The sequence below is a fragment of the Bombus affinis genome, chromosome 2 (genome assembly GCF_024516045.1).
Source record: "Bombus affinis isolate iyBomAffi1 chromosome 2, iyBomAffi1.2, whole genome shotgun sequence".
NCBI lineage: Eukaryota > Metazoa > Arthropoda > Insecta > Hymenoptera > Apidae > Bombus > Bombus affinis.
In genome coordinates this window covers 15,889,107-15,915,559 of record NC_066345.1, presented here as the reverse complement: position 1 = coordinate 15,915,559, position 26,453 = coordinate 15,889,107, and the positions used below count along the sequence as shown (strand labels likewise).

The 26,453-nt window shown below is 38.5% G+C and overlaps 1 protein-coding gene across 3 annotated transcripts in view; it reads right to left on the bottom strand.

The window, feature by feature from the left end:
- Nucleotides 1-458: 458 nt before the first annotated feature.
- Nucleotides 459-26,453, bottom strand: part of LOC126928872 (GTP-binding protein RAD-like) — a 77,314-nt gene continuing 51,319 nt past the window's right edge. For all 3 annotated transcript variants that reach the window (XM_050744717.1, XM_050744718.1, XM_050744719.1), the window contains 5 exons: nucleotides 16,120-16,334; nucleotides 10,149-10,312; nucleotides 6,453-6,544; nucleotides 4,610-4,802; nucleotides 459-1,827 (listed from right to left, as the gene is read on the bottom strand). In XM_050744717.1, the coding sequence (XP_050600674.1) occupies nucleotides 1,592-1,827; nucleotides 4,610-4,802; nucleotides 6,453-6,544; nucleotides 10,149-10,312; nucleotides 16,120-16,334 (900 nt within the window). In that variant the 3' untranslated portion in view covers nucleotides 459-1,591. The remainder of the gene's footprint in view (nucleotides 1,828-4,609; nucleotides 4,803-6,452; nucleotides 6,545-10,148; nucleotides 10,313-16,119; nucleotides 16,335-26,453) is intronic.

The window sequence follows — 26,453 nt, the reverse complement described above, 5'->3', positions numbered from 1 at the left end:
TTCTCTCTGCCAGTTCAATTTCATTCAAATCGATTTCGATTTATTCAAGTCCGATCGGAATGGTACAAACTGAATCCCATTAAAAAAGATCTGAAAAACCGTTGCACGTGGTTCCAAGAAAAATACTTTTCCGCAATCTGCCTTCTCTTCTCGATAAACGATATTTCTCAGACTCCTGGTATTTTTCCAACGTTTTACACGCTTCTGACTTACGTTAATTTCGTATTCGGTTTTCGGTTGGATTTCAGCTTCTTCCTGCTACGTAGGGTGTCGAAAGAAGTCGGAGTTAAATTATCCAGAAGTTGGAACATATAGTACTCGGTAAAATAAAAACGACGATAAGAGGAGACGTAGCGCGGCTTACACCGACCGGATGCGATGAAATTATCTTAAGCTGTAGAGGCGATATATTTCAGCAGTGGATTAGGAAAATGCTGCGATGTGCAATAACTACAAACTAGAAACCAAAGAGCATATATTGTACAAATGTGCACAGCATTCAGCGTGTAGATTGCATGTTACAAACGGAATATCATCCTGAAGTATTGTTAATAACCGAGAAAGAGCAAGTGAAATTAATATACAAGAAATTAGACAAAAATCAACTTAGAATATTTCGCATAAGCAATGTCAGAAGCAAGAGCCTTCTGCTTCGACGCATAAAATTAAGAACAATTAGAATATTAGAAAATACTGAGATAAAGTCGCTATAGGCGATTAATATTGTTATCGTTATTATTATTACTGTTGTTATTGTTGTTACAGTAAGAAAGAAGGTATTAAGAAATATTGGTACGAAAATTATTATTATTACAGATGGTAGGTTTATGTATTCATGGAAAATTGAAGAAGGTGAAAATGCACAGAATACATTTGGTATGCAAAGATAAATAAAATATCGAGACTTGCGAGGGATTCTATCCTCGAGTTTCATTTCTTCAGAGGCGTGCGAGAAGCTTCTGTTAAGGGGCCAGAAATTGATCGCCATATTTTTACGTATTTTCATTCCCTTGACGTTACTCAAAAACTTAATTAGATTTCCTCTCGTTGTTATTCGAGTATCGAATAATAATTGAATTGATAATATACAAAAGCGTGATGAAATAATATACGAAGAAAACGCATATAAATTAATAAGGATAATTTGCAGTTGAGAAAGGTGGTGTCGTATCTCAAAAAATAATGATTTTCGTACCAATATTTACAAGTACGTTGCGGATTTTTATGCGTTTACGTGGAATTGAAAATATCTCGAAAGCTAGCGGCAAAATACGCCAAGTTCCACGTAACAAGCAAAAACGCATAATTAAATACATGGTAGTTTTTAGTAAATAAAATTAACTGTCTATCTAGATAACACTTTTATCTTATTATATTCATAAAAATATGCTCGCATAAATATCCGCGCCCTATTTATAAGACGCTTTTCTTATTCTTTATTTTAACGACTACTACATGTTCCTTAGGTCTAATCTCAGCATTTTTTATACATCCTATATATCGATTCTCACGTACACAGAAAAGAAGAATCGGACGATCGACAAACCTAATTTTCACGTATTCTTAATCGTTACTTCGAGCCGGGCAAACGTTAGAGGACGAACAGATCCTCGCAGCTTTTCGTTTTCCTTTTGAAGCCCAACAGGTGTTTCAAGATCCTCCTACGATGCTTGCTTCTTCTTCGTCTGGTTGCCTGGTCGCGATCCCGTTGTGGATTCAGCTTAATCTGCGCTAGAATGCCGACCAGCAGCTCGTCCACGTGATGGGCAAGTCCTGACGAGGTTTCGATGAACTTGCAGCCGCAGTTGTTCGCCAAACGTCGGCCAACTGTTGACACAGAGATTACCAAGTGAGATAACAGTTTGATTACAGAGGACATTTTTCTTATTTTTATATATTATCTCAACATCTTCCTCGAGCCAACTATTCACGTTGCATCGGAATCGTTGCAATGGAATTTTATTTATCGCTATTTAGATGACAAACAGCGCATCAGTTATTGCGTCGAATAGTCGTAATTATTGAGATTGATCCGACAGTTGAAGGAAGAAACGGCGGATCAATTTTTGCGTCGCGTAATTCTACCGATCGAAAATGATCGCTGTTTAAACAACGAACGATAAATTCGTTCTCGGATTTCCTGATTTTCTGTTACAACTGAATCAATCCTTAAGTATACGATCTGCACAGATGTATCAAAACGATTAAACATTTCGAAGCTGTTAGCACTTTACTGACCCCTAGCGGTTCAACGACATACGCACGTCCGACCGGTAGCTCGGGCGCAGATCCTCCCTGGCGCCGCCACTGTTTCGGTTTAGACTCTCCAAATACCATTCTTTTCGTTCATCGCGAACGGTAAGTTTTTCAAATTGGTATAAAGCTGTGGCAGCTTGCAAAGCAACGTAACTGATCGCAAAAAGCTGATTAATCGGCTATCGATCGGTAAGCGTCGGCGACAGAAACCCGATTAATCGGTTATCAGTCGGTAAAGTATTAATCTACGTGTCCATAGAAAATCTGCCATAGAAAAATCCGTTTCATTTTGTTATATTTTCCTGTTCCATCCAATTTCTGAAACAACAATCTGGAAAATACACTGAAAGAAGGCAACGTCAAATAACGAATAAAGCTAAAACACTCGGATTACAAAAGAAAGAATAAGACGGAAGAACAAAAGCTAGCATAGTTCGTACAACGATCTATTTATCCGCTGATACTTCATACTTTATACCTTAATATTATAAATATAGATCACGTCGTGTGTCTGCCACTTCACGTGTAGCTTCACGATCGTGTCATTGAAAATTGCTTGTTTACTTCAAGTACTATAAATACATGCAAAATGAAAGAACGAAGAAAAGAATTAATTATTACGTTACGTAGCTGTTAGCATTATCAATTTTGCTTAATAATACTTAACGCACGAGAAAGAAAGCCTAATCTTGGTTCAAATTAGCGGTATTTAGGTTTCGCTGAATCTCGTCTAATACGTACGAGCACGAAAGCGTAATTAAGCGACTAGCGATTACGATCACGCCAAGTGGCAACTATCAGCTTTCGTCAGAACGGCCGTGCAGTTAGCGGGAAACCGATAAGCACGGCAGCAGCTTTCATTAATATAAAAATTGATGTTAATCAACGCGAGTAACAAGTTTATTTATCGTTGACCTTCCCTAGTTTCGGAAGCTCTTACGTTAGAAGGAAATTCAGTGAACTGGTCCCGGAGAGCAATTCTAGCGATTGCACCGGGCTATATCTTTGTACCGAGAGAAAAGTTACTTCTTCTTTTATGTAGTACTTAACTTTCCTACGATCTTCGTATCTTTACGTCCCGATTGCGCTTTCGTTTCAACAAATGTGTAAAACGTTTTAGTGGTCCGAGGAAACTCGTTGCAATGGTTTGCGGAACATTTTGATACTCAAACTCGAAACAAGAAATCCCGAAATACGTAACTCGTTGCAGTTACGCGTGGCGATTGTTAATTAAGATGGAAAACGCGGTTTTATTTTGCGTTCACCGTAACCTAGGCATGTAGAGCGTAGAATTTAGAATATATCAAGTTGCCTGGAAAGTTTCTTTCAGAAGAAAATGCATCGCACATAATTCCATAAAATGATAAATATTATTTCCTTATGAAACGAAAGAAACTTTTGGAAACTTTGGACCGAACAGTTTGGTTATTTATATTCTTATTATAAATAATCAAACGAAGCAAGAGATCTAATCGAAACTCACGTGGCCAACTATAATCCAACTATAATGTTACACGCGTTTAATCGAGCTCCAAATTGCCAATCGAATATCCAGCAAAATCACACGATCGTCCACTAAACCAAAGTTAATTACCTAGGACTGCAGCTGGTCTCGAAACTCACGTGGACAGACCAGGTGTAAAAGATAATCGAAGACACGAAGATGAAAAAAGAGACAGATATGGAAGACATAGAAGATAAATTGGCAATGTACAAGACAACGATCAAACTCATATGGACTTATGGAATAGTTGTATGGGGAAACAGAGGCAAAGAGCCAGCACCACGTCGTTAGATTCGAATCACCGCAATAAACGGCACTCGGAGCAAGAGTTGTCAATGGCTCGTGGTGACATCAGGGACGAAGATCGAACGGAAAGATGTAGAAATACCAACTGTCCAAGAGAAAATTAAGAGACGCAACGAGACATAAGAAAAGAATTGCGCAATGTCCTGAGAAACCAACCCCGTGGACGTACAAAGGGCGGATTAAACGAGGGACATCCTCCTCCGAAGGAGGAACATGCTGCCGTAGGAATCTCGCGAGATGCTGTAAGACGACAACCCGGGGAAAGTTACCGACGTGATAATTTATATCCAGGAGAATTTACCGAACTCGCAAGCAGGGCACATTCTAAAGGCAGATAACCAAAATAAAGAAAAAGAGGAAGTTGCAAATTTTGTGTAAGTATGATCGCGCAAAAATATGGCGAATAAACGCCAAGGAAAGCTTGGAGAGTGGCAAAGAAAGTCAAAGAGACGGTGTAAGCCAGTATCGCACGTCCAACGAGTAAATAACCGAGTCCACCCCCATAGTTGGTTACAAAGATCGTTTCTTATTGCTCGTACGCACCAACGGATGGAACCTCCCGTTTCCTCTCGAGATCGACTTTGTTGCCGACGAGAATCACGCCACGACTAGCCATATAATCGCTCTTCCATAGATACATCAACGTATCTTCGGCCATTTTCAAGCTACGCCTGTCCACCACGGAGTAAACCACCACGTAAACGTCCGGATTGTACGTCGAGCAGAACGTCTCCACCTGGAACAAATAAAAGAGGGAAGTTTCGTTAGTCGTTAGGATGTTCTTGTGTCTTACTGGTTGCTACTCCCATAAGAACAGACAAGAGGATTATTACTTGCAAATGGATAAATATCAGATGTTTTTCGAGTGAGAAAGAGATGGTAACTTTACACTTTCGTATTTTTCCTTTGTGTATATTTAAAATTACGAAGAGTCGACGTAAAGCATATCTAAAGATACATGGCGACGTAAATAGACGACACGTACCGCGATATAGAAAGATACAAGCATAAATAATGCCGAAGTATTTATAAAATTAAGTCCCGTTTCACGCGAAACGCGTGCCTAGTCGGCAGCAGCGGGTTAAAAGAGAAATCCAGGAACGTATAAAAGATTAAACGAAATTTTCTTTCAAGAGAGAAGAAAGTTCAATTTTATCAAGATTCTACTACACCCTTCACCTCGTGTTTCTTTTCTTTTTTCTTTTACAACTCGTAGCAAATTAGATGTACAATATAATTCCGCGTGTTTCCATCGAGATAAAGGTAATACGATGTCAAGTAGAAATAAGTCCGCCAATTTTAATAAGCAAGCTAAACCTCTAGCCGCAGAAGTTCGAGCGTAGGGACGCTGCGCGATGAATGCGGCCGAAGAAGATAAAAACAAGAGGAAATGGAAGAGAATAGAGACGCAGCGAGAAAGGAATGCGCAGAGTATTTGTATATGTATAATTAAATAAATAAAGATGGGTAGAAGTTATATAAATGTACGTATGTTGAAGCGAGGACATTATCAGATCTAGCAGAGTGCCTGACGTTAGCGAATCGTCGCATTTATCGAATATGTTGTTTCTTAACACCAGAACTAGCACACCAGTCAAATTGACTGGTTTTACAATTTTATCTTACAATTCCTACTTCATGTTATATCTTTTCTCCGCAATGATGTAATCACTTTCGCAACGATAACTGAAAGAATAATATAATGAATTTTATCTTCTTTTTTATGTATTCAAACAGAAAATAATTTCATATCGAGGTTACTTATACCAATACCAGTGGAAATGACTGGTACTTGTCAAAGTGTAAAAGGGTCCTGCAATCTGTTTATCGAACCCCAATTAACCAGTTTCCTCGTTTTGTACAACCTCCCACAGGTTTTTCAAACTTTTAGCGATCGCTAGAACGCTAGATGCTAACGCTAGAAATGCCACAGCACTCAAAATGACTGGTTCTACGATCTTATAAATGTGTCAACCCTCCTTTAGGTCGACCATGGTCCCAGATGGATTAATAACACCAAAAAATGTGCTACATGACGTGGAATTCCTTCAGTAAGAAAGTAACGAATCGATAAATATACAAATATTCTATTATTAGGTATTTTTTAAAGATCAGTCATTTTCACTGGTTTTGGTACAAGCAGCTTCGTGTTAACCACCGGTAGTTCTAGCGTTAATTTCTGTTATCCGAGTTCAGGTGCCTTACACGCTTGCACGAACAAATGTTTTTGCCTTACGAGGGAAGGCGCCCACTTGGTTCACTTCCTGGAATGTTATATGAAAATTAATTCCGATTACACGAATGAATAAACAACGAAGAAATGGGTAGAATTAGTGGACCGTGTTGGATAAAGGGGGTTTCATCGTAATTACGTAATTAAGCTTACCGACATCTCCGCCGTTGGGTGATCTATGATTTCTAATTCTGTTTCTTGGCCATTGAGCATCACGGAAACACTTTTCTGTCCGTATTCCTCGTCTGAAACAAATCAAACCGACAGTTGAAAATTACTCATTGCGATACCGTTTCACCTACGCGTATTACATAATTTGCATAATATTTTTGCTATTGTATTTGGTTAAATATATCAACGTAGAAACGTATCTGGAAATATTAAAATACGTGTAATACGTTAACTATTTGCGACCTGTTTGAAAACATTGAATCGAAACATTGTAAGCGACGACGAGTATACTCGTCGAGCACAGAGTACGCGTGGCTGTTATAACATAGAATCAAGTTGTAACGAAATGATCGTTTCGATATTTTATTAGGGCTTGGCATAAGACAAAGTATCGTTGTCTCTTCGCGACGAGTATACTCGTCAAAAACAGCTAACCGATTAAATCAATGAAAACGAAGTGTCCTCGATTTCGGGATTTTTCGATTTCTTCAGCTTCGAATATAATTTTTACGGAAATAAAATAATTTTCTAATTTGACAGCTGCTCGTTGCTCGTCGAGGGGTAAAAGAAAAAAGAAAAACAACGGGGAGAAAGGGCCGAAAACAGAAAATGTTTTCACATGCACGGTTATTGATTCTGCAATTTTGAAATTTCCTTTGTCCGTAGGTTTTGCATCGCTTTGTTCAATAATAACCAGACCCCGGGCTGGCTTTAATTAAAAATATTTCTGTCAAGCCGTTCGTTCATTTTTTTTCAACGGCAACTCTAAATATTCCACGGTATCGAACATGTTAATTACGTGCACAGGTGAACGGTTCAAGGGCAGCCGACGCGTTTACAAAAGTAACGCTTCCGGATTGCAAGTTAATTAAAATCGTGTAACAAACTGTGCAGTTGTTCGCGCGATTCTTTTCTGCGAAACTCGATTAAGCGGAACATTTGACACTTTGAACCTTTAAAGCGCGAATTTAGCGAAATCCCTTATTAAAACATGATATATCCGATTAATTCGATATTTCTATATTTGTTTCACCGGATGTAAACGAAGAAAAGAGAGAAAAAAGGAAAGGGCTGTACATTTTGCAACGGACGAAATAGCTTCAAATACGTAATTTCAAAAAAGTCGTTCCAAAACAAATATCTAATTTTTTCCTGTTCCATAGAACGAAAATAAATACACGGAAAATCACGACCTTTCTCCTTCTTTCCCTCTTCTTCTTTCATTTTGGAATTAATCAGACGGTTCGCTTTATGGCGAAAAACGCGGCAATATTTTTTTATTCTAAAAACGGTGTAGACAACAGAGAGTGAACAATTATCTAAATGATATTCGATTGCAGAATGTTTAGAAATTTAAATTTTCGAACAAGAACTCTACACGTTAAACATCATAAATAAAATCATAATAAGCTTAAAATATCACATTAAGATTACGTTTATTTATTTATTTATTTATTCGTTGCGCGGGAAAGAAATTCCCATTAGGATACAAACAGGAAGCAGATAATACGTAAAGAACACGTATGCGAAAAGAGAAGAAAATAGGGGAGGCAGAGGCTGAAACAGAAGAAACTTGCCATTTACAAGACCTTGTACATTTGCATTTTAATAGAACGAATAGGACGTTAATTATTGATCTTCTTTCTCGATTCGTTCTTTTTAAATTACCGTTCGATCTTCCATTAAACTAACATAGAATACTAAATATCGGACATTAAAGAAATAGCCGCGTAATTATTCTTTCGTTTATTATCATTTTATTTTTGCGTTTATACCGTGAAAGTAGCGTTTCCTGTTTCACAACGAATTCATTCGCGTTTTTGCAAATCGGGTCAGCAAATCCTGCGACGCAATGAAAAGTGGGTTATACCTAACAAAGCGATTTGGTCGCCGTTGACAAAGGGTACAAAACATTTTGCAAATTCCGGGTCTTTCCGATATTTTCTCCTTTTCCGTTCCTTTGTTTCCAATTTCGATATCGCTTTAAATGGAACACAAATATTTTTGTAATCAAAGTATCGCAGAGTCACGCTCGCTCGCAAATCTTTTGCCTTGACGCGCGTCTTTCCTTTCCTTACGATTTTGTGATTTTACTTTTAGCGATACACGTCGTTGGAAAATGTCGACTCAGGTTTTACGTGAAAGTTTCTAACGTTTCTAACTGCATCTAATTTACACGAAACTTTTGCCAAAGTTTTTCTGCAATTGAAAAGCACAGTCAAACTAGAAACTGTTTTTATTTACGTTCCTTTTATTTTCATCTGAAACAGCTATTCGCATATATCCGCTATACGATCTTCCGGTATTTGGTTGTCCTAAAAAAGGGGTCATCAGAATTTTTGAGACACGATCCAAAGGAAAATACTCATTTTCATTTCACACGAAGCCAGGATGTAATTTCAAATAATCTTCACGTTGTAAATATTAATCCCACTATAGACAGCGAATGTTTATTTAAATTCATATTTCTATCAACTAAACTAAAAATTAAATGACCAAAAAAAAAAAAAGAAATATATGAAACCCAAGCAGGAATTTGTTTCACTTATTAAATATTATAACAACATACTTTAAATAATATTTTGTATATTTTTACACGTTAAATACATCTCGTGCATTTCTGCGCTTCCAAAAGAGGATGTTCACAAAATGGTCATTTTCTGGATGTGCTAGCGAACGTTCTTGCAGGCCACTTAAGAAGAGAAGGAAAAAACGTCATTACTATTTGCCCCAAATGCGATGGGAAACTTGAAAAAGAAAAACGAGAGATACCTTGCACTTAATCCTAATTTTCCTCAAATTCTCACCCAGCCGCCAAATGATTATTCATCTGAATCGACGTAATAATCCTTGGCAGCTTCTGCTGACAAATCAATCGGAGTTTTAAATCGAGCAAATCCCAAGTATCGTCAGGTTTCTGGTGTCCGAGAACGATAGCCAACGGTACGCTTGCTCAACCCGTATCCGTATACGTATGCGTCGAGTGTCACGAACGAATTGCACTCGGTTCAGAAATAGAATTAGCGTAAAACACTTTCGTTTGAAGTAACTACGGAGCGCGACAGACATCGGAATAACCAGAAATGTTATTAGTTGGGAACACGTAAATAGATAAATAGGACTTTGCTGCATTGCGACCGACAGCTTCGACGCGTTCGGAACGAGCACTTTGAATGGCAAATCGCATCAGCGTCCGATTTCATCGACTACGAAAAATATCGGATCGAGAAACGACCTATCAACGAAGGGTTTCATCGAAATAAAATTCCATTCCAGCGGCTCCGTAGTTAATTGAAAATATTTTGTTCGCGCGTTGGAAGCCAAAGTCGGTGGAAAGTTGACGAACTTGTGGTCGGATCGCTGTTCCTATCGGATTTCCTCGATGCTAAACTTCCACCGATTTTCCGGCTGAATTTCCAGAGTCGTTTCGTAGATGGATCGGTACCTGCAGAAGACGAAGATAAAGTTTGACCATTGCCATTTCTTTTTTATCTTCGCGCTCATCTGTTTCAACTTTCCCATCGCATCACCGTGGACGTGCAAAAAGTGGCCATTTTCTGACACCCTCCTCTGTCGTAAATGAAATTTCCCGCACGAACGTTCGCAGTCTACTCTTACAAATAAAAACGTGGACATTTCTGCAACTATGGAAAACAAGGGAACGCGACGTACACTCACCCAGGGAAGTGTCATAGGCGCAAATATAGTCGCTGGTGGTGAACTGGGCGGTGAGGGCGGTTTTCCCAACCCCGGATGCACCCAGCATGCCGACTTTGTAAGTGGCCACTCGTTCGTTGCTCGTGTCTTCCTCTGCTTCCATGCCTGAAAGCTGTGACGCCGAGCTGAAACATCATAGATAGAAAGCGCGCGGTGAATATGCGGCTGACTCTGAGACTCGTATCGATCGACGACATCGGAAAAACAGAGTTCATCGTCTTACTCGTCTGCATCGTCGTCGGTCTTTTTACGTTCAGCGTCGTTGCATTCTCGTCCGGGGAATAGAAGGAAGTTCACGGAACAGGAAACACGGATTTTAGTTTCGTTGGCAGATTATTATTTGTTTGCTGCGAGTGTTCAAGGATTTTAAGATTTGTTGCATAAATTTTGGAAACAAGCAGAGACTGTAGCGTGTTCCATTGTCACTGTCCAGATAATTTCGCGCGATCGATTTAGCTTGTGTTCTATCTTCGAATTTTCAGAATTTTCAGTATTCGCAGATACACGGTGTTGCCAGCTCACGTCGACGACGTAATCTTCTTGCGTTACATCGATAAATTCACCGGTAAATTCTATCGCAATGCGCGTGATTCTTAAAAGGAAGGTCGAGCAAAGAATTCAGTGGAACGAGAATACGCTTGATCAGACGGTCTGCTTGGAACAAATCGCGTTTCACTCGCTACGATCTCTTACGAGGAATTTCGCGTCTGACGATTTTAGTAGATTTTCCAAGCTATTAAAGAAAAGAAGAAACTCGCCGAAGAACGCTTAATTACATAAGTAAACGAATATAAACGTACACATGTGCAGTCGTAACGAGGTATAAAAGCAAAAGCTAGTAGCCCCAGGTCGCTTTATCGCAGTCTGTTCTATTTCTGCAGGTATTATCATTCTACCGTTTTATCTTTCATTTTTATGAAACTGAAACGACCTTCGTGAATATAACATGACGTCAGTTTAAGTCTCCACGATACACCAACAACGCATCGCACTTCTTCTCTTCTCTTCTGATTTTTCATATGCACCTTATAAATTATATCTTTCTTCGGGTCTTTGTGAAACTGGCGAAGAAACGCGGTCGAAACAGTCTCACGAGTTATCTTTGTTCGATAAGGTTTTGACATTCCGTAAATTGATCGGTTTTCGTTATTTCTGAAAACTTGAGAACATTTTTAATCCATTAACGATATTACATACACGCTTTTGTAAATATTCGGAAAATAATTATTTGCCAATCGGAGATACACGCCGGAAGAACAGAAAAACGAAGAGATTCGAAGTAATTAAAGCGGCGTAGCGTATATTTACAGGCACGAGACACGCGTATCAGAGGCAAAATCGTTTAAACGTTCGAAACATTTACGTTTGAATGGAAATTTGTCGAAATTTGGACGAGTCTGGGTTCTTTTTTATTCGGCCCAACATCAGCGGCAGATTCAACGTAATTTTCCGGTTTCGAGAGAACGCACTGGCAACAGGAAGCGCGCCTTGCGCGGCAAAGGGAAAAAGCCACCCCTATTTCTGACAAATACGAGGCTTTCCTGTCAGCTTGCACAATTCCCGGCGTGTCTTCCTTCGATTTTCTGTCACTCGCCCCATACCTCTCCTATCCTCATTTCCTGGACATTCTTCTATTTCTTTTTAGAAGCTAATACCCGCTGCAACGGCGGCGCTATTTCCGACTGTTCTGCCGATTCGCTATCTTCTAATCGTATTAGAAGCAGTTTACTAGTTTCGCGTACGTAAGCGGAACGCGAGTGGTTGGAACAATTTTTGGAATATCACGTTGCAGGAAAAATATATTTCACGGAGGAATTGCAGGCTACGTTGCGCGGGAAGGGAAACGGGAAACTAAAATTGTTTGCACTTTTCTTTTAACAACTTGTTTGTTTCTGAAGTATCAGCGAAATATCGAAGTTGGAAACTGCCTGAAAATATACAGGGCGCGGTTCAACGTGCACGCGGCTATGGGCTGATTCTTTGCGAAGAAAGAAGAAGAAAACGTGTAAGAGTAAAATTCTTTTCGTCCGAGGCATACTTTCTCGAGAAAAAGTATTCGGACGCGGTTAATTTCCGACTAAATGGACGAAAATAAGTTAGTGGTACATTGCTAGTATATTGTTCTACGCGTGGAAAATAAAATTTGTCCCTAAGACGCCCTGTTTCTGAGAAGAAATGAATTTGAAAATTTAGCGTGCTCGTGTTGTCTCGAAAACCAAGCGTTGAACGAAAGAATCATATTCCACGCTTCTCGCTTATTCTCGCGCGTATCACAACCTTCTTCTGATCGTTTACTCGCGCCTGCTCTGTAGCTGCGATCCAATTCACGTACATACAGCTACGTCGAATATTGCGTTGACAACTAAGTGATCGCGGATTTTGTCATTAGGTGATATTGACAAAATCCGCAATCACTTAGTTGCCAACCCAACATATCGAACGAATTATCCAAAGTCAATTTTCGCGAAAACTGAGGACCAAGATATTCTGTTCCATGTACTTTATTCTTATTTTCTCATCAGGGACAGCCTCATGTTGCATCCCGTCCCATCAGCAACGCGTACACTCGTTTACGCCTCGCTGCGTTCAAGCGGTGGTCGACCGGCGTTGCTCATAATTCTCGGCATTTTTTCTCGCGGAAGAGCACTTGCCGAGATTGCGTCTTGTTTCATCGGCCGTGCGATCGTCTCGCCGCGCGGGATAACCTTTTGGGACTCGACGAACAGGCAGACACCGCCGTACCGGAATTACGCGAGACGAACGCGAGAGACAGAGGAGCGCGAAAGTCAGAGGAGCGCGAGAAAGGGCCTTTAATTCGTTTAAGTAGAGCCGTAACCGCGTAGAATCTTTCGGTCTCCGTTCGTCCCACCGACACCGCGCGTCGGCTGTAATTGCTCGACGGTAATTACGCGGTTGTTAATTGCTCGACGAGAGGAAGACGAGTGGCAGACGTCGAGGATCGAGGCCGAAATATCTCGCGACTGCAACGCTGGCGCTGGAAAGTTCAGTTAGTCCATTCTTAGGAATCGACCTTGGCGAAATGAAAAGCTGTTCGTAGCACTTTCGGACGCGAGCGATTTGCCGTCATTGTATGCAAATGGTAGAATTAAAGGAGAAATTACCTCGGTGCTTGTAACGATATTACCGAAGTTTTGGAGAAAATGTGGTAATTAGACTGGCAAGTGGTGCCCATTTCGACGATCTTGAAATATCTTATTAACGTTTATCTTCCGAACAACTTGTATTCGCTGGCTGTCGAATCGTAAAACCGCGATACAATTTACGTTACATTTTATGTTTGTATTTTTATACAACTCAACCTACGTGTAACTTGTCGATGAAAGAGATAGCCGTTCTTAACGTTGTTCGAACGAAGAGAAGAGAAAAAAGGAGAAGAAAGAGGATGAGCGGTTCGTGGGTTGGGCTAGAGCAGTGAGTAGCAACGTGAAATAATTTTCAATGAATCTACCGATGTGCGAAATGTTTGCGCCGTGTCTTATCTGTCTGTTCGTCACGTACGTAGCGTGTACTAACAGTTAGAGTCAGCAGATACGTATACACGTTCGTCGCACGTAATCTAACGATAACCACCCACGGGTTTACTTTGTCAGTTACAGATAGAAACACGTTTGACAATATACGATGATACATCTGTATATAACGATAATTGGTACTAATGGAATTTACGATACGCTTGAAAGATCGCGTGGAATGAAAATTGGGTCGCGTTAGCGTCGAAGATGGTCAGCACGAACGGATTAAATTTTGGGTGACTTTAGTCGGTTTCTGGCTAATTGGATTCAGGTAATAAAAATCCAGTCACTCGCGCGTATGTCAGAATGAATTGTAAATGAAAACTGAATTTAATTAAAGGTTTTTGCGAATATCTAGGAAACGAAGATTGTGCGGTGGTCACACGTACAGGGAAATGTTTGTTCAGAAGATCGATCTAGGCGATATATTCGAAGCTGGTTGAAATCGGTCAGGCGTACTGTATTCCGTACAACTATCGAAAATATTGTGCGGTCGAGAGAAAATATCGAAGCGAGAGGGAAGTCAGCTGCGCTTTAAGGATTACGTATTTTCTTAAGAAATGGCGCATGCCCAGGACTTATCAATCGACTTTCTTGCGAAAGTTTTACAACAGCGATGGTTCCCCAATGGCAATCGACGTATCGTAAGCCCGATATGTGTGTAATAGCACGAGGGGACAAGGACTTGGAATTTATGAGTTGGCTTTCTTGAACAAAGAACCGCGTACGATACGGAGAACAGTATTTCCGTGGACGTTTTGTAGGAGAAAATCTGCCCTGATTTTTTATTGCGTCTTTTATGCCTTTACCTACGCTTGGCGCTATTCTTCAAGGGCATCTTCGAGGAAAGATAAATCCGAGGAAGCAGTACACGATATAGCGTGTCATTTAACTTGAGATAGTATGCACATTAGGGCCAAGATATTATGCTATTTTGGACGTGATGTATGTTATCGTATTAGCAGGTTTTCACGTAGATCGACCTACTTGCTGTTACCGCTATTCGTGACAAATGGTACTTCGTATCGTAATATCGATAAGTAGATATAATAGTTTCAAGGGGATGGTAGTTTTTAGCGTAAACGCAGCTGCATACATACACATGCGTGACGGATGATCCGCGTACAGTACGAATCGTGGTGCAAGATTCATCTACAAGTCAAATTCATCTGACGTATAACACAGTCTGTGCTATGCCACGTGTAAATGTCTACCGTGTAAATCTGACAGATTGGCGGAGGAATAATATTTGGAGGGGAAGACTAAGTACTTTCGGCAGACTTGATACAATTATAAAAATAAGCTTGTGTATTTGTCGGCATATGCTGATAGATATCTTGTGTATTAATGAAAAATATTACGTGTATATTTATATTCTGCGTAATTGCGTATTCTACAAAAATATTTTGAAATTTCATTAGTCGGCTGTCGCGATTATATCGATAAAACTTGAAACTAATCTGAAATTCTATATAGATATCTTCTATATCTTGTATTTCGTATCTGTATATTTTTTTCAGATTAGTTTTAAGTTTTACCAATATAATCGTGACAGCCAACCAATGAAATTAAAATATATTTTTACGTAATTAGGCGCAATAGAAATATACACATAAAGTTTTTCCCTGATAAGTGTTCAAAGAATATACATATAAAGCTTTTCCACGACAGCTGTTCAAGGAATGTACGCATAACATTTCCCTATAGTAAATGTTCAAAGAATACGCACGTAACATTTTTCCATGACATGTGTTCAAAGAATATACACATGATGCTTTTCCACGACAGGCGTTCAACGAATATTCACATAACATTTTCCCATGATATGTGTTCAAGGAATATACACATGACGCTTTTCCACGACAGGTGTTCAAGGAATATACGCATAACATTTTCCCATAGTAAATGTTCAAAGAATGCACACGTAACATTTTTCCATGATATATGTTCAAAGAATATACACATGACGCTTTTCCACGACAGGCGTTCAACGAATATTCACATAACATTTTTCCATGATATGTGTTCAAGGAATATACACATGACGCTTTTCCGCGACAGGTGTTCAAGCAATATAGGCACAACATTTTCCCATAGTAAATGTTCGAGGAATATACACGTAACTTTTTCCCACTATATATAGCATCGCGTGACGACGTACAAAAGAGAGGGGAACGTTGTCCTTACACCTGTGTGATGTTCCAACAGCTTTACATAGTGGTAAATGTTACGTATAGGTTTCCTTTGTTTCAACAAAAGTCTCGACATTCTATACCTAATGTGTGTCTAGCCTTTGTCACGCGTTTTAACCGTTTGTTATAGTCGCTGTTATAGTCGAACAACGTCCCATGTATAATGGATATGCGCGACATGTGCTTTATACACTGATTTATTCTCACCTCAATAACCTGGCCTCCCTGGTGCTGCTGCAGCTAGTGCCAGAGGATGTGACGCTGTTGATACTCTTGCTACGTCGGCTCTTCAGCGAATCGCCGAGGTTATAGACCCCATTCGCTGTTATGGAAAACGACCTGAGCCTGTAATATTCCACTCCATCTTCTTCTCCCTCATCGGCCCCGCTGGCGCCACCGCGTTTCGTTTCAGCGAGCATCGGCTGCAACCAAACGAAACAATCCTCTTAATTGATGTGCTTCTCTTTCGAGGACCCTTCGGCAAACTCTCTATACATTCTTCGATCCGTTGCAATTTGATTTGGAACGGATGAGGAATCGACGGATTATAAGAAAGATATAATCGAGGAGGGTCGATGTTAAGAAATAACGAATAAGTGAAAACGTCTTAAGTCTAATTTAAATGACTAAAAATAGAGAATCAGGACAATACTTTTCTAAACAGTAATATTTCGTTGCCTTTACCGCCATTTACCTATCCACGTATTTTTCTTCCTCACCGTAATTAGGCGAATCTATTTGTTTCGGTTACTGTAAATACCAATTGCACTGATTTGAACATAGAACAGCTTAGCTATAATACACGTCACACACTGGCAGTTTGAACGTCGATGACGATCATTACAGGCAATTCGGATACAGGTACACATTACGCTGCGCTGAAAATTGCCGGTCAAACTAATATCGAAGAATCGATTGCAAAGGCAAAGTGAATTAATGACAGAGGATGGTTCACTATCTGCGTGTTTTGTTTCGTCAAACAATGAATTCGATCGGAACGTGAGAATAGTTGCAATGAGATTCTCTCGACCTGTTTGCGTGGGCGGTTGTCGGAGCACGTCTTCGAACTTTTGTCAATAGAATAGGAAATGTTTTCCTCTGTTCATCATTTTGATGCAGCGAACGGACGCTTCTGCATAGGAACGAAACGATTAACGAGCTTTTTTTTCGCAAGTTTCACGGTCAACATTTTCACTTCCTTTTTGTTTATGTAAAGATGAAATACCACATATATAGTTGTAGTATCCAAATGGGTCGTTCTATTCTCGCATGCAGCTTTCTGCTTCCCAATCAAAAACTCTGTCCACTCCGCACGCTCCACACGCTCTGCCCACTCTCCACGCTCTCTGCACGCTCTCCCTTTTCCCGTTCTTCGGAACAGGTATCCCGAAACCCCCGTGATCAAGGTCACGCAGCCTTTTCACTTAAAGGACCCAACGGTACATTATTTACAGTTCGGCCGATACCTTAGGCCTTCTGGCCCCGGTACTACATAGTTATATTCAGGTATCTATAAATATTCGAACGAATTGCAGGATATACCGAAATTAATAAAATTCTACGAAACATTTGAAAGCTATTTTACGTGACAAGACTAGTACTCGCTGCTTCGTTCGTATTACAAACTTTTTACTCCGACGAATCGCAGAATATATTAGCATCGGTAAATATTCTATGGAATTTTTCGAAACTATCTGGTCTGACAAAATTAGAATTTTCAGGTTCCATCGACGGTATGAAAAATCTTTAATCAAACGAATTATGGGATAGGTAAAATTCAATAAAATTTCTCAAAAATAGCCAAAGTTATAAAAGTAGTAGCTTGTAGGCTGCTCCTCTGTCGACGTACCTACGATTTTCTATTTAAACAGATAATATAAAAAATACCAGAACAATTTTGCGAGGTTTTATAAAAATACTTTATTCCTTTGTAGTAGCTGCTGCCTATCCACTTGTGTTTCGAACTGTTTATAAATTTCCATGCAAACGTATTACAGAATATTCGTAAAATTTCGTAAAAATATTTCATATGGCAATTATGTCAGCCTTCCTCGTACTACTCTGTAAATTTCCTCTCGAATAATCAGCGAAATGTACCGATAAAATTCCATAATATTACAAATTCGGGCAAAGAATTCGAAACAAATCGAAATTAAACGAATATTCCGCGAGCTTTCAACCAGTTCAGAATATTTCGTAAAAAGTAATAAATTGAAATAAAAATTCCACAATTTCTGCGAAGTACGTGGCAAACATTGCAGAGGTTGTCTGCTAAATACAACAAAATAAATCTTATATAAAGAAACGTAAATATTAGTAAAGTTTACATAACATTTGACATTATTTTATCGAATTATCCATTTTGTTTTATCAAGATCACGTTCGACAGATTAGCTTTCATATTTGTATAAAGATGCGTCGTTGTAAAACACGTGTCCGTAAAAGAAAGACACTGAACGGACAACCAAATAAAATTACAAAGAAAGAATTGTAAATTTTTACAATACAAAAGGTAGAAGAATAAGAAATACATTTTCCCAAAATATGCTACGCGACCGTTCGTAGGCTTCGATTCGATCATAAACTGAATACTCGCATAATCAACGACGATACACGGTGACCGTTTTCCGAGAAACGGCGAGGCTGCGACAAATTGCAGTTAACAACTCAAACGGTATACGCGTACAGGTAGCAGCTGCGATTCAGCATTGATTGTACCGCTAAAACAACGTTTGCCAAGCAAGAATAGGTTCTCGTTAACTGTGTTCCGTGCGAATTGTTTTCTCAGAAGTTGTTACATCAAACAGTTTCACAGATTCGCGGATAGAGACTGTCCTGAGCTTATGTTCTGAGCTGTGTTTTCCCTGTTACGATTAGCATGATTGAATTCGATCGGAACAGCCGGCAAACGAGATTACCCACGGGTCCTTTGTTGAGAAAGAAACTGGTAGAGTAGAATCAGATCTGAAATAACACGACGGTTCGGAGGGTCGAAAGAAGATTGCTGCTTTTCATGCGAATGGAGAGTCGGGCTTTCAGATGTTCTCACTTAAGTCAGCTTGCTCACGATGAGAGGATATACCGCATGTACATAGTACGGTTCGTGTTATTCGAGCTGAGAAGGCTTTATAGGATAAAGTGCATTGTGTTATATCTCTAAGAAATGTCAATGATATTCGAGGAATTAAAATTTGTTGGTAAAGAAAATGGTAAATGCTTCGAATACGAATGGCAACGTGAAATTTACGTGATTTTTTTGAAGTGAAAGTAGTTGTATTTTTAGCTTTGAACGTGGTAGCTAGTGAAATTTATTTATTTCAGGAAGACTCCTGCGTGACGTTACAACGAAGTAGAATGGGTGAAGTTAAAGAGAGACGCGACATAAGGAAAAATAACGTTTTAATAAAGGCGCATGTTCAGATACCGAAATATTTTATGTTCGAATAAAAGATGATGGAAGTTGGCGCAATAAAAGTTTTATCGTGTGCAAAGCGATGTTTGCGAGGAAAGACGATGTGATATAATAAACTCGATATTGAAATAGATATGACGGTGGATAATTAAAGTATCTTTTTGTTACTTGAAACGTTCATCTTTTCGCGTAATATCTCGATATGTAAACTTTTCTTTTACAAATATTCAGATATATATCTTTTTATTCAAACCATTTCCGTAAATTTCGCTATGGTCCATTTATTATCTTTTGACAAATAATGACTTTGTTTATTTCTTATAGTTAATTGGAAGCAACAGCGATTAAATTAAACCAAGATCTACTTTAAATGTGGATAAATGTACAGAAGAAATGTTTGGTAAATCGAGAAATCAAGATGTGCAATGAAATGGAAATAATTCTATGATATTTTAAATGACGATATTTTCCCTTTTTATTTGGTCATCACGTTACCTCCGAGTTCCGTTAAAATCATTGTTTAACCTTTGTTGTTTGCTCTATATCAATTGTAATATTTTTCACGTTTTAATCCCTCTGCATCAGAAAGGGATTTCGAAAGAATATCCGAAACTTTCTCACATCGAGGTTCCACGTATTTTTAATACGTCCAGATATAACATTATAGGGATGAAAATCCTTCAAACTTGCACCTTTGTTTAAAAACGCGTGACTTTAATTTTTTGCAGTTTTCTAAATGCATGAAATTTAATAAAAACGAAGGACAAAGCTTGTAAACTTTACTTATATCGTATAGATACATCTTTTGTGTATCAGAATTTTATTAATAGCAGTCGTTTTTTCTCATTTACACGCTGCTTGTCGCATTGCTCATTAAACGCCAATAAGAAATTCCAAAAATGTTGACACACCGGCATTTCAAATATTTTAATAAATAAGCCAAGTTGTTTAATGAGTGTCTGTCATTTGAGTAACGTTAAAATTATTTGCCCTAGTTAAGCAGACAATTAGAGATCACAGAGGGAACAGCCTGTTTAACAAAAAGCATGATAGAATTTTCCAAAAATGAGAATCCAGTTGCACGACAGTTTTTTTTTTTTTTTTTAATACAACAAAATGTATCCATTCTTCGTCCAAAATCATTTTATCGATCCGAGTTATTCGCTTGATACACATTTTCTGAACTTTTGTTAACTCCGATCATTGCTTATTAGATAATAACATTTCCAATAAGTGGAAGTAATTTATTTAATTAAATCATGGTTAATAATTGATTGGCAACTTTGGAAACGAATATACTGAATATTAAACAACTTCGAGCACTTAATCCTTCCATTTATAGAGCAAATGATAAAACAGAAGTCGAGCATAGTTGGCTAGATTGGTTAATACTCGGAGTAAAAATAGACAGGTTTGTTCGTCGTGAGAACAAAATATCCCTTTTTCGCTCTGACTACACGTGGCAAAATGGATATTCGCAAGAACCGGAGGAATTTGACTGACAAAGCTTTGACGGACGACTTTGCTTTATCCAATATGCAGAATATTGAGTGAATACGGAACTGTATTTTCAGTACTCTGGAATATTTAACTGGTGGAAGTTTCATGAAAATAATACCTGCAACGTAACACATATCCCCGATAATCAAGTGATTCATTTCGATTAAAAGACGGGCCAGTAAAAATAATTTCGCAAATTGAAATAAATCGATTACATTCGAGTGGTTTTATTTCATCTTTTCAAGATATATTATACCACATAAGGCTTTTGTTACCACTGTTGAGATACGTATAATTTTGTGTGTTAGACTAGATTGGTCGCGTAATAGTGACACACGTATGTGAATATGAGTGTACGGAAGTATATGTGTGCACGGCGTCTCGAAAACCAGACGAATGGAACTGTTCCATTGGCAGCGTGGTATGGAAGATGGTGAGACGAAGAGAGTGCCGAGACACGTGCAAATGTACATCGACGAAGATCCTGCAAATCGTTTATTAAATAAATCTAAAACTATTTTAATACGAATTCTAAGTGTAGCCTTAGTGTTCCTCTACTTTTATTTCGGCGATTAAGATCCACAATTCTCAACAACCACGAAGAAAGAAATCTCAGCAGAAAGTAACTTTCGGATTTCTCACTGATCGAAGAGAATCCTTAGATCAAAAAACTAACTAGTGTGTGATAAAAAATGACACGAAATCGAGGAAGGCGACTGTTACCTTTCTCTTTACTCTCTTTCGCCTAACATTCGTTCTGCACCGCACGAAATAGCGGAGTGTTTGGCGAACCGATGGTTTTCCTTCAAAGAGATACGAAAGCAACGTCCTATTTCGTAATGCGAGATTTCTTTCGCACCTAATGCGAAGTTGCTCCGTACGAATCACACGATCGATACCTGAAATCGGTCCGAGCGAGTCTGATTTGATTGGAAAATTCTATTTCTGCGCGCGGATCGAGTTATTTAATAACTTCGTTTCCACGCTTCGGCCATAAAACCGTTTTCTCATTTCGCGTAGGTTAATTTTGCGGCACGTGCGCTTTATTCGCGCTTCGGCGAAAGAACCGTGCCGCGTTTCAAATAAAAGTCCATTGAAATGATAGCGCATTGTGCGACGAATTTACGCTCGCGCTCCTTTTCAGTATGCGCATCGATCGCGACAGGGTTAACGAAACTCCGCTGCGAAATGTCAAGTTTTTCCTCCGGCTCTTGAAATTTTTATCGCTTCACGTCTACTCGGCCCCACTTCACCTCGAGTGCCGTACAATGGTATCGGATGCGAACTGTTATTCTAAACCTACGCTGTAAGTTTGAGGGAATTAGCGGTGTTTTAAATGCAAAGCTCAGGAAACAAAATTTGCTTTAACATTTTCTTGAAAAATACGATCGTAAAAATACATTCGCGCAACGCTACGCTTCAACTTCTGACGTTAATCGAGTTATTCCGTGTGTAAAAGGTTTCTAAACGCGTTTTCCTTCTTAACACTTTGACTGCCACGTTGGTCATCTTTGACCGGCTACGGTTTCTCCTGTGACAGCACGGTGGTCATTGGTGACCGGAGCTCTTGAACTTCTTACAATTGTAAAAATTGAATGAAAATTGACAGTTAGGGAATTTTTAATATAACCGAACAATAGAAGATACTTTGAAATAAGAAATGCCCCATTGAACGATTAAACATTTTTATTAGAACATCGATAAAAGAAAATGAGAACGAATCTTGCATCCAACGGTGCACTGTGTTTGCGTCCATATCTTTGAGGGGTAATCTACGAATATTATTATAAACACAGCTTAGAAAATAATCGCAAATGCTGCTTTATAATCGTATAATTGAAGTTACAAGTGTGAACATACCTTACTATTGTATATAGAACGAGCAAATACCGTTTACTAATATCTTCTACACGTTTCGACAATATATTCCGCACGTTTTGCTTACAAAGAAACAACGAACGCGAATGGTTTGTTGAAATAAACGAAGCCTCGTTACAATATGTCGCTATCAACCGTTACCAAGGCGCCACGGTGGTCGCCCGTGACCACCAATAAGATAAACGGTCCATTGAGGAAGAATGTTGTCTTACACCATCAATTTATTATTATTTTGCCATTATATGCTTTGAATAATAAAAATATTCCCGTGGCGTCCTGAACGAAACGTGTGATTTCGGCGTGGCAGTCAAAGTGTTAACACTAATTTGTCCAATTTACTTGTCCAATTGGCTTGGAATTTTGTACACCTTCGAAACTTTCGAACACCTTCGACGCACGTATCGCTGTAGTCTGCAGTGTCACGTAAAACCGACACTTGGATTGTAAGGGAAAAGAAGGCTGAGTCGTAACTCAACTTTTAATTTTCTTTCATCGAACTTTTATTATAAATTTAATACTTACAAGAATAGACTTACACCGAACCGGAAGAAGGGGTTGTACAATAACAAGAGCTAGAACAAGAACCGCCCGAGCGGGTTGAAGTCTCGGCTTAAATACTTTTTGGTTTTGGGATGTTGAGGGGGCTCGGTGTACGTTATGACGTGGAAAAGTGTCCGAAGGTCGGGGGTCCATGTCTCATCTATGATGTGGACTAAGGTGTGTTCAAAGGAGTCCGAAGTTCTGCGATTGATATCCTATCTTTGATTAAGGTTGATATGTGATTGATGTCACAGCAGCAGCGCGAGTTCAGTACTTTTCTTCTTTTTCTTATTTTCTTCAGCCATGGAAAGTCGAAGAAGCAGAAAAAAGAAGACAAAAATTCGTAATCGAATCGCGCGGTGCCTCGTTTCTTCGTCGAACTCCATCGTTCTTTAAATCATCGACCTTTTCCTTTCGTTCTGGCACCTACTATAGTCAAGCTCATCCCAATTAAGAATCACCTTGAGTTCTTTCATTTTATATAAGTGGAATGGATAGCATCAGACGAGGCTTGTTCGCCTATCGCTTAGAAGGGTCGTGCCATCGATTTCTATTTTTCCTCGACGAATAAAAATGACAAATGTTATTAAAATACGTCGTTTCTCATCGCTCGACGTTTCAACGACGGGACAAAATACATTTTACCGTACGGTTTCGTAGACGTATATCGCCGCGTTCGATACAGTGCGCCTAACGACAATGATAGCGGTAATGGCAATGACATAGATCGATATATTTTCATATTTTGATACTTTATCTTGCTGAATTTAAAGTACGTAATATCTTGTTGGATCGTTTGTTACTGTATCAAAAATTACTAATAGCGTTTGCTCGTATAAGATAAATTTGATTGTTTCGTGGAAAATTCCAACATCTTTGTCTCTGAATTTATTTACCATTTTCTTTTTCCTTACTATTTTCTTACTACTAAGATTTTCTATTCGATACTTATACTATACTTGACCTTGTCAATTACAGTTCCTGTCAGGCGCAGAACTTTCCCGCATCTCGCCGTTATATTTTCCGAGAATATTAGTTTAAGATCTTTAACTTAGGAATACGTTTTTGGGTAACAACGTGGTAAAACGAACAATCAAATCGCGCGAGTATATTTAACGTTAACGATATTTTTATACCAGTTCTTTCTTTTAACTTTTCTACGTATATATTTTGACAGCCCTTTGAATATTGTAAAAGCTTTTATAAATCTTGCTAATACCTCGACTAACTAAATCCATTTTATAACAATTTTATTGGTTAAAGATCTTTATAAATTACAAACTGCTTCTTAACATATTGGCAGCTGCCGATGTAGTTCTATATTATCCTAAAATCGATAACTGGTTACCGCTAACGTACATTCTACGTCATTTAAAAATTCATAGCTGGTTGGATTTTATAATGGAAGTATTTTATCTATTTGATTTGTCGAGTTTGAGCTTTTGTTCGAGTCTTGAGTGGAGTTCGAGCCGAGAAAGAGAATATCAACTTAGAAAATATTAGTTTAGAAATTAATAATCGATCGTTTATTTCTGTATCGAACACTTTCGTTACTCTTTATGATTTCACTAAAATTATTCTACAACAATTTTTCATTTCTACAATTTGCATTTTCAACGTAAAGATTTCTATTAGTTTGAAAACTTTGAAAATGTATGAGAAAAAGTAAGCGACGACGAGTATACTCGTCAAACGCACAGTATGCGTAGCTCTTACGACATATAACTAAATCGTAACGAAACGATTGTTTTATTTTTTAATTTTATTACCCACAGACCTCGTCGTAACACAAAATATTGCCATTTCTCGGTGACGAGTATACTCGTCAAACGCACAGTATGCGTAGCTCTTACGGCATAGAATTAAATCGTAACGAAACGGCTGTTTTATTTTTTAATTTTATTACCCACAGACCTCGTCGTAACACAAAATATTGCCATTTCTCGGTGACGAGTATACTCGTCAAACGCACAGTATGCGTAGCTCTTACGGCATAGAATTAAATCGTAACGAAACGGCTGTTTTATTTTTTAATTCTATTACCGACAGGCTTCTTCGTAGCACAAAATATTGCCATTTCTCGGTGACGAGTATACTCGTCAAAAACAGCTCACTGGTTTTATATATGAAACGACGAGTGATTACGGGGATAATACGTTCATTTATTCATTTGCTACAATCCCTTATGCAAGTTTTATATTTATATTAATAACATTTATAGAAATTTTCGAAAATTGTAATATTCCACCTAAAGTAGAATCGTAGAATTGTTCAGACTTATATTAATCGTAACTATATAAACGTTAATCGCGTTAAAGTCATCGGACTTTTTCGTTCAGTGTATCATCCCATTTATTTATTTGCAATTTATTCGCAATAAATAGTAAGGAAAAGATTTAAGGTATGGTCGAGTGATATTTAGTCAGCGTAATTCTCGGCCTCGATTACATCAACGTTTTAAATGTCAGGTTACTGAATAACGAATAAACGATGTACCATGTGACAGACTTAGAAGGAGAGATTAGGGTCAAAGTGAATCCTCGTACACTAACGTGCTCATTACGGGAATTAAGGTGTATTGTTGTAAACCGATGTCTCGCGTTTTAGCCTAATTTCTTGTAACGCGTAGAACTCGAATATTCCGCGTGACATTTAGTCGACATAGAGTTTCCTCCCTGATGGTTTCATTCTCTAAGCATCTTCAGTTCGAAAGGAATCTGTTTCGTCGAATAATAAAAATTGTATCAAACCTTTGCACTGCTACGTCGAGTGTGACTCGACATCAATTTTTATCTCAGAAGTTCCTTTGTCGAGTCCCACTCGACATTCTTTCATTGTCACCTTTTTTTGTGAAACGTGCGAAAGAAAAGCAGGATTGCATTCTGGAAATTGTTTCCAGATATATCGTACACTTAAAGTTACAAAATACAACAATAGTGTGAATAAGACTGGTATTTAAGTGAATTTGTTTCTTCCTTTATTTATTTAAATTGTCTTATTTTTTGGTTAAAGTAAATTTCAAATAAAACACTTAGAAGCGTTGGGAGCTGCTGGCAACGAGAATGAAATAAAATTCAGAGTGCAAAGGGTTAATAATAAATTGTATATTAACCAGAAACATACTTTATTTCCTAAACGCTATCAAAATCCCAAGAATCTACGATTAGAGTCTTTCTAATAAAGAAACAGCCATTTAGAAACAGCCATCTCT